This window comes from Arachis hypogaea, chromosome 5, assembly GCF_003086295.3.
Source record: "Arachis hypogaea cultivar Tifrunner chromosome 5, arahy.Tifrunner.gnm2.J5K5, whole genome shotgun sequence".
Taxonomy (NCBI): domain Eukaryota; kingdom Viridiplantae; phylum Streptophyta; class Magnoliopsida; order Fabales; family Fabaceae; genus Arachis; species Arachis hypogaea.
Window position 1 is genome coordinate 99246401 of NC_092040.1, and position 12459 is coordinate 99258859.

A 12459-nucleotide genomic window follows, 5' to 3' on the forward strand; every position below is an offset into this window, starting at 1 on the left:
GGTAAACAATGATTATCTTAAACAACATGAATAACTATCAATCAAATACAAGTACACTACACTCTAATTTAATGCTACTCATTAAATTTACTCTTTTAACCCTATTAATTCATATTATTCACACATTATTCAAAAATATTATTAGTTATCTATATTTTTTTTATTAAATTATTTATTTCTTTCAACTATTAACTTTATACAATTTTATGCAAATTTTTACCATCAAACTAAAGAGGGATAACATTATTATTTGTTCAAATAATTATTAAAATTCTTAAATTATTTATGTTTTTTTTTTTTTTGCGAAACATAAATAGAAAGGGATAGATTGATTAAGTAAAAGTCATGTTTACTTTTTTAAACCTATACTTCAAACTTAATTGTGAAGGTTTACGTTATACAAATTGCAAAGTGTTACTTTTGTAGGTTTTCGTAATATAGTACTATGTAACAACTCTACTAAGATACCTCAATATTTTAATTTTAGCTAAAAGATTATATGAGTTAATGTATAAAGTAGAATACAAATTTTGTTGTGTATTATGTGAGCGTGCGTCTCCCGTTTTGCTCAGAGCCACTATTAATTTACATGAGTCCATGAGAGGATAACATAGAATCTATTGAAAGGTGAGTTGTGGAATTGAGCTGAAAGAGGCTATGTTTTGTGAAAAACACAAACTCAGGTAGCAGCAACCTTTTTTGGAATCATCTATAGTCTATACTACGGCCATCAATTCATTTTGTGGTTTTGATAATTAGAAAATCTATAGGACCGAAAAAAAATCGAAGAAAAATTTGTGATAAACCGTTATTGGACTCATCTATACATCTACAATAGGTAAATATTTATTACTTTTCATATCTATGTTTATGTATTACTATTGCTATGATTATTGAATAAGTAATGTTAGGTATGTAATTAATTTTTTCAGTCAATGTCAGTAATTTTTTTTAATTTTTTATTTATCTTAAATTTTATACTCTAAATCATAAACATTTAATTCTAAATTCTAAACTATAAACTTAAACACAAATTTCACTAATGTTAACTAACTAAATTAATTTTCTATATGTTTTTATTAAATTTAGTCCGATTTGGTCAATTCAACTGCCTCATACATATTTAATATTACATTAGTTATTAAATTCACTTTGATTAAGATGGTTGAATCGCATCTGTACAAACTTTTAAAAATAATTTCAAAATAACTATAATAGAAAATCAAATCCAGAAAAATTATAAATATTTCTTATACACAGTGATATAATTAGAATTCTAACACTAGAGGCCAAAATTAACAACAAAGTATAATTAATCTTTTTTTTTTCTGCAAAATCTACCGTTTTTAACTTTAACTAGTTGTCAAACTCTCAAATTAACTCATATAATCTTTTAAATTTATGATTTTAGGTAGTAGATTCAAATTGACTTGACCTCAAATTTGTTTTTAGATAGACTCACGCAAATTTACTCCAGAGTTTGCAAATTTGATTTTTACCTATTTTGAACCAAAACAACATCATTTGGACTAAAGAAGAAAAAAGAAAACTCGTGGTCTGTTTAGCTTCATTGCTCCTAGCCTCCATCTCTTTCTTGTTTCTCGGCCTTCTCCTTCCCTACTTCCTAAGTCATTAACGTAATGAAAGAAATTTCAAATAGCGAAAGTAATAATTATTAGAGAAAATTCCACTCCCCTCCCATGTGAGATGCTAAAATGATACTCCATTCTCCTATATTTTATAAATATACATTTCCCTCCCTTCTAACGTTTAAAAAACCTCATTTTTAATCCATTTTAAACTTTTTGTGTTAACTAATGTTAATTTTATCTATTTTTTTAAAAAAAAATTATTTTTTAAAAAAATATTCATTAGCAAAAATTTTATTTTTTATTATTAAATTTTGCTTAATAAAATATTCTTTAATAAATTATTTTTTTATTGATTAAATTGTATTTTTAAAAAATTTAATAATTATGTTATTTTTTTAAATACCCTTTAATAATTTTACCAAAATTTTTGTTAACAATTTGTTTATATTTTACTATTAATTTTTCGATATCTATATATTATTTTAACATTAAATAAAAAATTTTAGTAAGATTATTTTTCAATATCAATAAATATTAATTGTTATACATATTACCAGTGGTAAGATTTTTTTATTTAATATTAAAATAATATATATTAATATAAAAAAATTAATAGTAAATATAAAAATAATTGTTAACAAAAATTTTAGTAAAATCACAATTTAATAATCAAAAAATTATTGAAAAATAGGTATCTTAGAAAAAAATAATTTAATTATTAATTTTTTTGAAAATATTTTGTTAAAAATACAATTTAATTAATAAAAAAATAATTTATTAAAGGATATTTTGGTAAGCAAAATTTAATGATAAAAAAAAAATTTTGTTAATGGATATTTTTTCAAAAAAAATTTATTTTTTTCATAAAAAATGGATAAAGTTAACATTATTAACACAAAAAATTTAAAATGGATTAAAGAGGAGGTTTTTTAAAAGTTAGAAGGGAGGAAAATGTACATTTATAAAATAGAGGGGAGGGGAGTGACATTTTAGCATCTCGCAGGGGAGGGGAGTGGCATTTTCTCTAATTATTATAAAAAAAAATTAAACAGATTTTAACCAGTATTAAATTTATTAATAAATATACGGTTTAACAAATAAACCAACAATTAGAAAGAAAACCAGTAATTGGCCAACACGTAGTATTAGTGAATTTTAATGCTCAGAAAAGTTGAGCCACTAATGAAACATTAAAAAAACAATCAATTTGTATTAAATTAGTAGTTAATTCAGTCGTCTGTTTAAATAAATGTCAAAAAATTAAATTATGTTTTGTATATATAATAATTTATTGGTTAATAATAAATTTTTAAATAAAATTTCAATCTACAATAAATTAGTCTTTAATCTATCTAAAAAATATCATAAAAAAAATTAAAAAATATAACATTAACAAAATTTAATAAGTACACAAAACAAGGTGAATTTCCAAACATACGAAACATTACCAAATTTCACAGGTTCAAAATGATAAAAACCATAGCCATAATTTATAAGTGAATACTTCAATGAAAAATTAATAATTATCTTTATATAAAAATATTTTTTTACTTTAAGATAGTAAATTATACAATTTAATTTTAGTATGCTATAAATGTGTTATATCTTTATTTAAAATATAGTTAAACAAATAAATTATACTTTAACATAAATATCTTTATAGAAGATGTTTTTAACATTTTCGTTAAAGTATATGTCTTTAATTATTATTCATCGAAATTGATTGATTATAAAATAGTAAAATTCATCGTCATCTTTTCAATAGTCTCAGATTAAATTTAAATTTAATGTTAAGAAAAAATATGTTTAAAATAACAATTATAACTTTTTTATTAAATTAATCAAATATTTATCAAACTATATTATTAAATGAACTATTTAATAGTATGGTTTTAATACCAATTCTTTTTTATATAAAAAATTCTGAGCTGTGAGCCAAAATTAAATTATTAGTCAACCAGAATCATACATTATTATTCAAGCGCTGGCCTGCATCAAATTGACAAAAATTATGGTAGGAAATGCAATATGACAAAAGAGAAGCTGAGAGAAAGAGTAGAACTGAATGCAACCACATGAGAATAATTGAAAGAAACCTCAGGGGAGGACCGCAATGAAATTTCACCTTCTTCTTCTTCTTTAAATTAAAGCTCTACCAAGAATTATTGAATCACATTGACAACAAAACAAAAGAGTCTTTCTCACACTATTAGTCAGTAGTCACTGTATATATCTGGGTCCATTTGAAATCCCATAACAAAGGAGTTAACCAATGAGAATTCAGATTTTGAGATTAACATCAAATCTTAGCCAATCAGCACCTTCATGGAAAAAATTAGTAGGCCCCAAAACTCCACCTAACAATAAGAAATTCAATAAAAAAATAATAAAAAATTAAAATATGAAAAAAATACTAAAAATTATAAAAAAATTGAAATATTTATGTAATAGGAACCTGAAACAAATCTAAAAATTTTTATGGAAAAAACTATTAGAACAACAAAATTAAAATACACTTTTTATTTTATTTTATTTTTTTTACTTCAAGTAAACCGCTTAAGATAAAAAATTACTAAACACAAAAAAGACAACCAGCATTCAAAAAACTTAAGGGCATTTTTTTTTCTCACTAACGCTATTGCCAACAAATGACCCATCAGGAAATTACATAGCCAACCCTTAGCTTGCATATAAAAAGAACAATATATATATAATTATATATATAGTCACTACGCACAAGAAAATACTAATCCCACTAAAACTTTAATCGAATCATTTGGGCATCCTTTTCAATTTTCCCAAAAATTAGTTTTAGTCTTTTTCTTTTTAATGTACTCAAAGAAACTCAATTCTCCCAAGAAGTAGTATAGTAGTATGCCTAAGAATGCTCCTTCCCTGTTGAATGTTTTTTTATTTCATTGTTGTAATAAGCTTCATTAGTGTGGTGTTGAACTCTTTCTTTTAAAAGAAGAAAGAAAAACTTGCTTATTAAAATAGTGTGCGAAGTAATAATGAAATTTCGATCCGCGAAGAATTAGCACTTGACTTGTTAAGTTGGAGAATACGGTGAAAAAAAAATGAAAGGTTCAAGTAGTGGTGCATTGGGAGCAAAAACAGCAAGAGCGTGTGATAGCTGCCTAAGAGTAAGAGCAAGGTGGTTCTGTGCGGCAGATGATGCTTTCCTCTGCCATGGCTGCGATAACTTGGTTCACTCGGCCAACCAGTTAGCCAGCCGCCATGAAAGGGTTAGGCTCCAAACTTCATCTTCCTCCGCCAAGATAACAACAACTGCATGGCATAGTGGCTTCACGCGCAAGGCAAGAACCCCGCGTCATCACAACAAGAGCACTTTCTTGATGCAGCAGCAACAAGATGCTGAGAAAGAAGAAGAAGCGGTTTTCAATAACTACCAGGGTTCCGTGTTTCTGGATCCTGTTGTGCCAGATCTTGGAAGCGAAGATATTTATGAGAGTGAGGAGCAGATTCTGTGCCGCGTGCCGGTGTTTCACCCTTTTGATGATGATTCTGTGCTTTGTAGTGTGCACAATAATGAAATAATGAAGAAGAAAAAGAAGAAGATGAAGAAGATGAACAATGATGATGGTGAAGAAGAAGGAGAAGGTGAAGTACCGTGCACGTTTGGATTGGAGAATTTCTCTGATCTTGCTGATGTAGAAAACTTGCTCCATATTGAGGATGATTCAACCATGATTAAGGTTAAGGATGAATTACAAGTTACTAATAATGATGATGATTGTAATCTGGAGTCCATTCTTGACTGGAATATTGACACGTCAGATCAATCAATGATGATGGCAGTAGTAGAACATGATCAAGAAGAGGAGGAAAATATTAATAAAGTGGAAATAATAAAGAAAGAGAAGTTTTTGAGGCTAAATTATGAAGAGGTTATTTCTGCTTGGGCAAGTCAAGGATCTCCATGGACTACAGGAAATCCACCTAACTTCAACTTTGATGATTGTTGGCCCCATTACATGGTAATTCATTTCTTTTCCCTCCTCAATCCATATCTTTAATCTTCTTCAACTCGCTAATAACTTATGTATATAGTTGCATTAGTAATTAGTAGTGATTAGGTATATAATAATTTAAATTTTTTGAATAAATAAATTCATAATTAGATATCATATATGTTGGTTATTTTTGTGACAAAATAATACTGTGAACTGTCGGATAATTTAATATGTTTGATCGAATATGTTTAATTGAATTATTTAATACTTTAGAATATTATTTTCATGTGAAGATGTTTTTACAGAAGTAGACACCATTACATATACTTATTTACAATAATTCGTGCTTTAACTTCTCATCGCTCAAATTTTTGGAATAAATGATTTTTTGTCGGTCATCAAATTACATATTTTGATATTAAGAAATAACTCTATACACGATGACTAAGGTTTTGAATTCATGAAGCATGATCAATAGTTTATGTAACTATATATCATTGTTGATTTTGTGGATTTTTCAGGGTTCAAGTGGTGGCGTGGATAATAATGTTGCATGGTGTGATGGGGAGGAAGTAAGAAACATGAGATGGCATCAAATAGGGGGAGTTGATGATGGGGGGAGAGAAGCAAGAGTATCAAGGTACCGAGAAAAGAGAAGAACGCGTTTGTTTGCAAAGAAGATAAGGTATGAAGTGAGGAAGCTCAATGCTGAGAAGAGACCAAGAATGAAGGGTCGTTTTGTGAAGAGGACATCTTCATCATCATCATCCTTTGTTGAAGGAGCCATTACTACTACTTAAACATAATAAATTAAGGAGGAGTGCCGGGAATTTCCTAAGTTTTGTGATTTGTAATCATCAAATAGTTATTATTAGAATTTTTAGTGGTGTTGCGATTTCATCCAATGGCGTGAGATTACTTATTATTCTTTTGCTGGTTAAATGTTGATCAAATTTTAAGAAAAGTGTTGAACCCCTAAATTTTCTCATAATTAAGATATTAACAAATATTTTAAATTATTTAACGATTTTTATTAACTATTATTTTTATATAAAGAAATATTTATTTGAGTAGTCATACTTTATTTGGAATTTGGTTATTCTAGGGTCAGGCTAAATTATTTCTCTCGCTTGGGGTATTTTTTTTCTTTTTAATTTCTCATGCAGGTCTAGTACTAATGGTAGCCATTATGATTTATGAATAGTTTGAGGACTTTAATTTGTTAATCACGTTAAGGGGCAGAAGTGTTTTATATCTTTCTTTTGTTTTGTATACCGAGGGAGCATATATATATATATATGCATGCACCCACTAAAGGTTGGATAAACTGTGAAATCATTTTTTATTTTAAGGTGGAAAATATATGTTAATATAGATTATGTTTGGTCGAAAGGAAAAAAAATAGAGAGAAAGAAAATAAAAAATAAATTGAATAAATTATTTATTTTTTAGATGTGTTTGAATAAAAGAAAAATAAGAAGAAAAAAATATTATAAAAAAATAATTTTATTCTTGTATTATAAAATATATTACAAAAAGTGAAGGAATAATATTAAAAGTAAAGAAAAATAAATTTTTTTCTTTTTAATATTAGAGAAAAAAATTGGTAGCTCCTACTAATTTTTTTTTAATTTTTCTTTTCAACTAAATAATAAAAAATAATTATTTTTTTTCTATTTTCTTTCAAACAAAGATAGCCATATATAGTGTATGAAATCGGTCACAGAGCTGAAAATTAAAGAGGCAGGAATTTAATATAAAAATATACAATGATGTTTAAATTAAAATCAAACGCACAAATATAATATTTTTAAAACGATTCAATTAGAGATTTAGAATATAATTTTTTGATGCATAGGTATTAAATATTTGAAAAAAATTAAGTTGTAAATTTTTTTTTTGATAGAACAAACATTTTCATTTATAAATATATATAGCCAAAAAACACTTATAAATAGCATAAAAAATAGTAGTTCTAAATTTTAAAAAAAAAAGATAAACATCTTTATATTAAACTACCAATTAAGAGAAGACATCTTATTAATAAGTGAAATTAAATAAAATCTCTTTTATTTTTAAATCTACATAAATGTGTTGTAATTCTGTAGAATAATTCTTTGTAGCTTTTTTTAATAGATTTATATATTTTCTAAATTTAAAAATATTTTTATGAATAATATTTTTTCTCAAAGCGTCTTTCTCTTCCATATTTAGAGAAGTCTGCTCGAACATACTATAAACTACTATAAAAAATTAAAAACACCACAAGAAAAAGATAAACACCATAAAAGGATTGGATTATTAAAACTGAAATCCAATTATAAAACTAGGCCATAGACATTAAGAGAGGGGGAAAAAAGAAAAACAAAAAGAAAAAGAGAAGAAGAGACCAAGAAATTAAAGGAGAAGAAGAGGAGAAAGATTAGAGATTAGAGAAAGAAATAAAAATAAAAAGAAGAAAGATAAAAAAAAATGACAAAGAAAATGAAAATATATTAGGAGAGCCGGAGAGGTGACAGATGACCATCAAAAGAATGCTTTTTATTTGTTTTTTAGAGAAGAGGAGAGGGATAGAAGACAACACAAATCGAATCAGATTCGATATAACCAAAATCTTAATTCAATTTGCATTAAAATTATTGGATCAGATATAATATTTGCAGTTTAATTTTTAAATTTGGACACGATCCGATTCGCATATTTGCGGATCAGATATTGAATATATTTGCAAAACACAAAAGTATTTTTAAAAATTTATTTTTATTAAAAAAATATAAATACAATCCCTTTTTTCTATTATTTTAAATATATCTACTCTTATAATAATATTAGACATATTTTTTTAAATAATAAAATTAAAATAATACAACATATATAATAATTATTAGTTGAAATAAAACATAAAAAGAAAATTTACTTATTTACTTATATATTTTTGCAGATTTGCAGATATACGTATCGGATATACGGATACCTACATAAAATTTACAATCTAATCCTATTAATATGCGAATCGAATCCAATCCGATCTAATAATTTTGCAGATCGAATTCATATCTATAATTTTTGGATCGAATTCAGATAAATACTGAGGATATGAATTCAATCAATGAACACCTAAAGAAGAGGAGGGAGCTAGTCATACCTAGCAATGTTTTCTAATTTAATTAAGTTGTAGTTAAAAACTTAAAATACTAATAACTATCAAAAGTTATAATACACATGTTTTGTTAATAAAATATTTTAAGAAATTAAAGAAAAAAAAACTTAACATTAATGCTTGAAAGACAATAACTAAAATTATCTTTAGTTTTGCTATTTCTAAAACTAGATATACTATGACATATAAATGACTTTATTTTGTGCGTTAATTTATGCTCATTAGAATATTGGGTGATTAAACTTGATATATGTATTAGATTTTTTTCGCTAAAATACATTAACATATTAATAAGAACAATATTATTTTTTATGAGGATAAATATATATATAAGTAAAAAAAAAATGTATGAATAACAATATATAATGCTTGATAATTGATATATATCATGTGTTTATTCTCAAGGCATCATAGTTACATTATCTGATGGAATTTAGGTTATGATTTCTATATGCACAGGAATATAATAAAAAGGGGAAAACTTAGAAGAAAATCTGGTGTATGTATAAATGCATCACAATTTTGAACTAATGAACTAATAATTCAAGAATCTCAATTTTAATTTCTAAGAAATGTCTGGGAACTGAATTGCATGGGATCGGAGGGTGAAACAATGAAGGCATGCATATAATATCAAGGATGCTAGGGGGAATTTAAAGATAAAATTAAAACTTAGAGTTTAGGTATTATTGTAGTTAGAGCCATTCTGAAAAAAAGAAAATTCTGCACCATATAACTCACATGCATAGTTGCATACACATATAGCTTATTTTAGGGTTTATTTAATAATCCAGTTTACTAAAACGAAAGGTTATTCATGGTCTGGGTTAAAATATATTAAGCTTTACGTGAAATCACGGTGGAGAATTTCCAACAACGATCAAGAGTTTCTTACTTTTTACTTGGTAATTCCAGAATTAACACACTATATATAAGAAATAGCAAAGATTATATGTGTGTTTGGATTATCGTTTGGAAACGAAAATTTATATAAAATTGATTTTATAAAATTAATTTTATCAAGAGTGAGTTAGTATTAACATCATTTATGTTTGGTAATTTTTATTCAAAATAGATGATAGTAAACTAAATATTATTTGAATTACATTATTCAAAATTACTTTTAAATAAAAAATTATAGAAAAGAACATGAATTTAAATAAATTTTAATATTTTTTTAGTACTCTCAATATTTTTTGGTACTTTAATAGGATTAATAGAATCATAATACAAAATAAAAAAATATTCTATACAAAAAAATAACAATAACAATAAAAAAAATTCATATAAAAAATAGAAATTTTATAAAAAAGTAATAATATATATAAGAGAGTATTAAGAAAAAATATTATAAAAAGACAATAAATATATGAATAATAAAAGACATAATTAATACATAAAATATAAATTTTAGTCCAACGTAAATAGATAAACAAAAAAATTAAAATTTTTAATTTTTTATAAATGTGAATTAAAAAAATTATTTTTATATTTAAAAGATAAAAACGTTGCCAAATAAAAAAATAAAGCTTTCAAAAAACTTAAACCTAGTTCGCTTCTCTGCAACGCAAATCCATTGCTAACATGCTTTCAATAATGAAAATTGCAGAGCGCAACAAACTTATGTAAGTAAACTTTATGTTGTTTTGATTGGTGGGTCCTCTCAATTTTGTCGTTTATGTTTCGGTTCAAATTTCCCTATATGTAGGGGAACCACCCTATTTCCCTATATGAAATTATGAATGGTTCAAAGTTAGAAATAAATCAAATAATTAAATTATTTGTGATGCTAAGTATCTGAATAATTTTAGTAATTATGTTTAACTAAATTTGTCTGATAATTTATTGACATAATAAAATTAATTAAAGAAATAAGAAAATACGTATAAAAATAAAGAAAATTTGGTTAAATTTAAAAAAAAATTGTTTATCTAATATTTCTCTTAAACTATATTTAGAGATGCAAAATTTTTCTATATGAAAAATATGATGAAACAAATATTACTTATATTTGGCATCATAAAACCACGCGGAAATTTTTCATATGAACCAAAAGGATAAATCGCTAATACGGACATATTACAATATAATAATAGGACCTCTGTTATAATCTCACCCATCCAAATGTGTAGGCTCATTGTAATACTAATTTTCACTCCAACCTAATTAATCCCAATAATTCGAACAAAAAGAATTTAAGGTTGATGATTGACAATATAAAATATTTTACATAATTATATAATTATATTTATTTTTTTAGATGATTATTTTTATAATTAATATAAAAATTAGTTATTTTTATCAATGTGATATTACATAATTAAATAATTAAATGTACGGATAAATTAAAACTATTTTATATTAATCGTGCATCAAAATTAAATTTTATATATTATTTAAAATTCTGAAATTAACAACTTTGGTATGTAGTATAGATGTATATGTGGCTACGAGCAACACCACGTTTGATGTGTTGATGGGTCCTATACATTATGTTACTTGTATTTTAGTGTCGTCGTTTAAAATGTAATTAGCTTTGATAATTTGTTACCTTTGCTTTCTGATGACAGAAACTTCTCCATTCTCCATGTGTGGTGTATACTGAAACTCTGAAAGCATTTTATATCTTTTTTCTTTTTCTTTTCTTTTTCCGGCTTCTACATCACATACCAATGTCGGGGCTACTATTTATATCGCCATGATTTTATTTTTGGGGCATTATATTGATGAAAGTGTAAAACATTTGAGTCGAGAAAATGTATAATTAGGGTGCCAATTAATATTACGTTACCATCTATGCGTGCCATTAGCTGATTATAAAAAAACGATGAATACCGTTGAATCTGAAAATTGAACTAATTCATCATTAAATCTTACACTAAAAAAAAAAACGATGAATACCGTTGAATCTATCTTCGGATTTAGTATCACACATTAGTATCGGCTTTATCGACAGATTTATTGGCGATCCAGGTATCAAATTCGTTAGGTCAAATCATTACCGGCAGATTTTCATTTTCAACAGTAAATTTGCCGATATAATTGAATGAAAAACGGAAAAAATAAGCGCGAAATGTAGCGTGGGATTTACCGGCGGATTTTGCCACTCGTAAACCCAATTAGTGAAATGCTAGGTTTTGGTGATTCGCCATGTGTTACCGTCGAATTTATCCGCTAGTAAATCCGACGGTAACGAGCCTTAAAATTTGAAGCGCGAACCATCTCCCCTTTTATTTCGAATTTTTCTCTCTCTCTCTAACCTCTCCTCCCACACTCTCTCTAACCCTCTCCTTTCCTTGCCGCCGACAACACCTCTGCAGCCTCCTCTCCCCCTCATCGAAACCAGCCCTTCTTTTATTCTCTCTCATTTGCAACCCAACGTTAGCCGCGACTTCTTCTCCCCCTTTCTGTTTGTCTCACCGTCCAGCACCGCTGCGGCGCTCCACCAGCAGCGACTGTCGCTGCCACTGCATGTCCCTCCCCTAAATTCTTCTTCCTCTGTTCGAAACTCAGGTTCCATAATCACTCTTTTCTCTGTTTAAGTTAATTTAGAATTTAGTTATATGTTAATTTCTAGTTAGTAAGTAGAATTGGTTATCATTATTTTCTGTTAGTTAGATGATTTAGACTAGGATTAGGATTTTTCTGATTAGAATTGCTCTTAGTTTATATATAGTTCAACATGTTTTTATATTTCTTGAATTTGAATTTTAATTTGTTTGCACTGGATTGA

General features: G+C 26.3%; 1 protein-coding gene across 1 annotated transcript; it reads left to right on the top strand.

Annotated features, from left to right (window-relative positions):
* The first annotated feature begins 3661 nt into the window (after positions 1-3661).
* Positions 3662-6530, top strand: LOC112802211 (zinc finger protein CONSTANS-LIKE 16). The gene is made up of 2 exons (XM_025845314.3): positions 3662-5590; positions 6088-6530. Exons 1-2 carry the CDS (start codon positions 4670-4672, stop codon positions 6364-6366), a joined length of 1200 nt encoding a protein of 399 aa, XP_025701099.1. The 5' UTR covers positions 3662-4669; the 3' UTR covers positions 6367-6530.
* The last annotated feature ends 5929 nt before the right edge of the window (positions 6531-12459 follow it).

Bases quoted from the DNA above. Each gene is read 5' to 3' on its own strand.
- LOC112802211 (XM_025845314.3), top strand. From the start codon at position 4,670: ATGAAAGGTTCAAGTAGTGGTGCATTGGGAGCAAAAACAGCAAGAGCG. The intron at 5,591-6,087 runs GTAATTCATTTC...TGGATTTTTCAG, and splicing joins ATTGTTGGCCCCATTACATG to GGTTCAAGTGGTGGCGTGGA.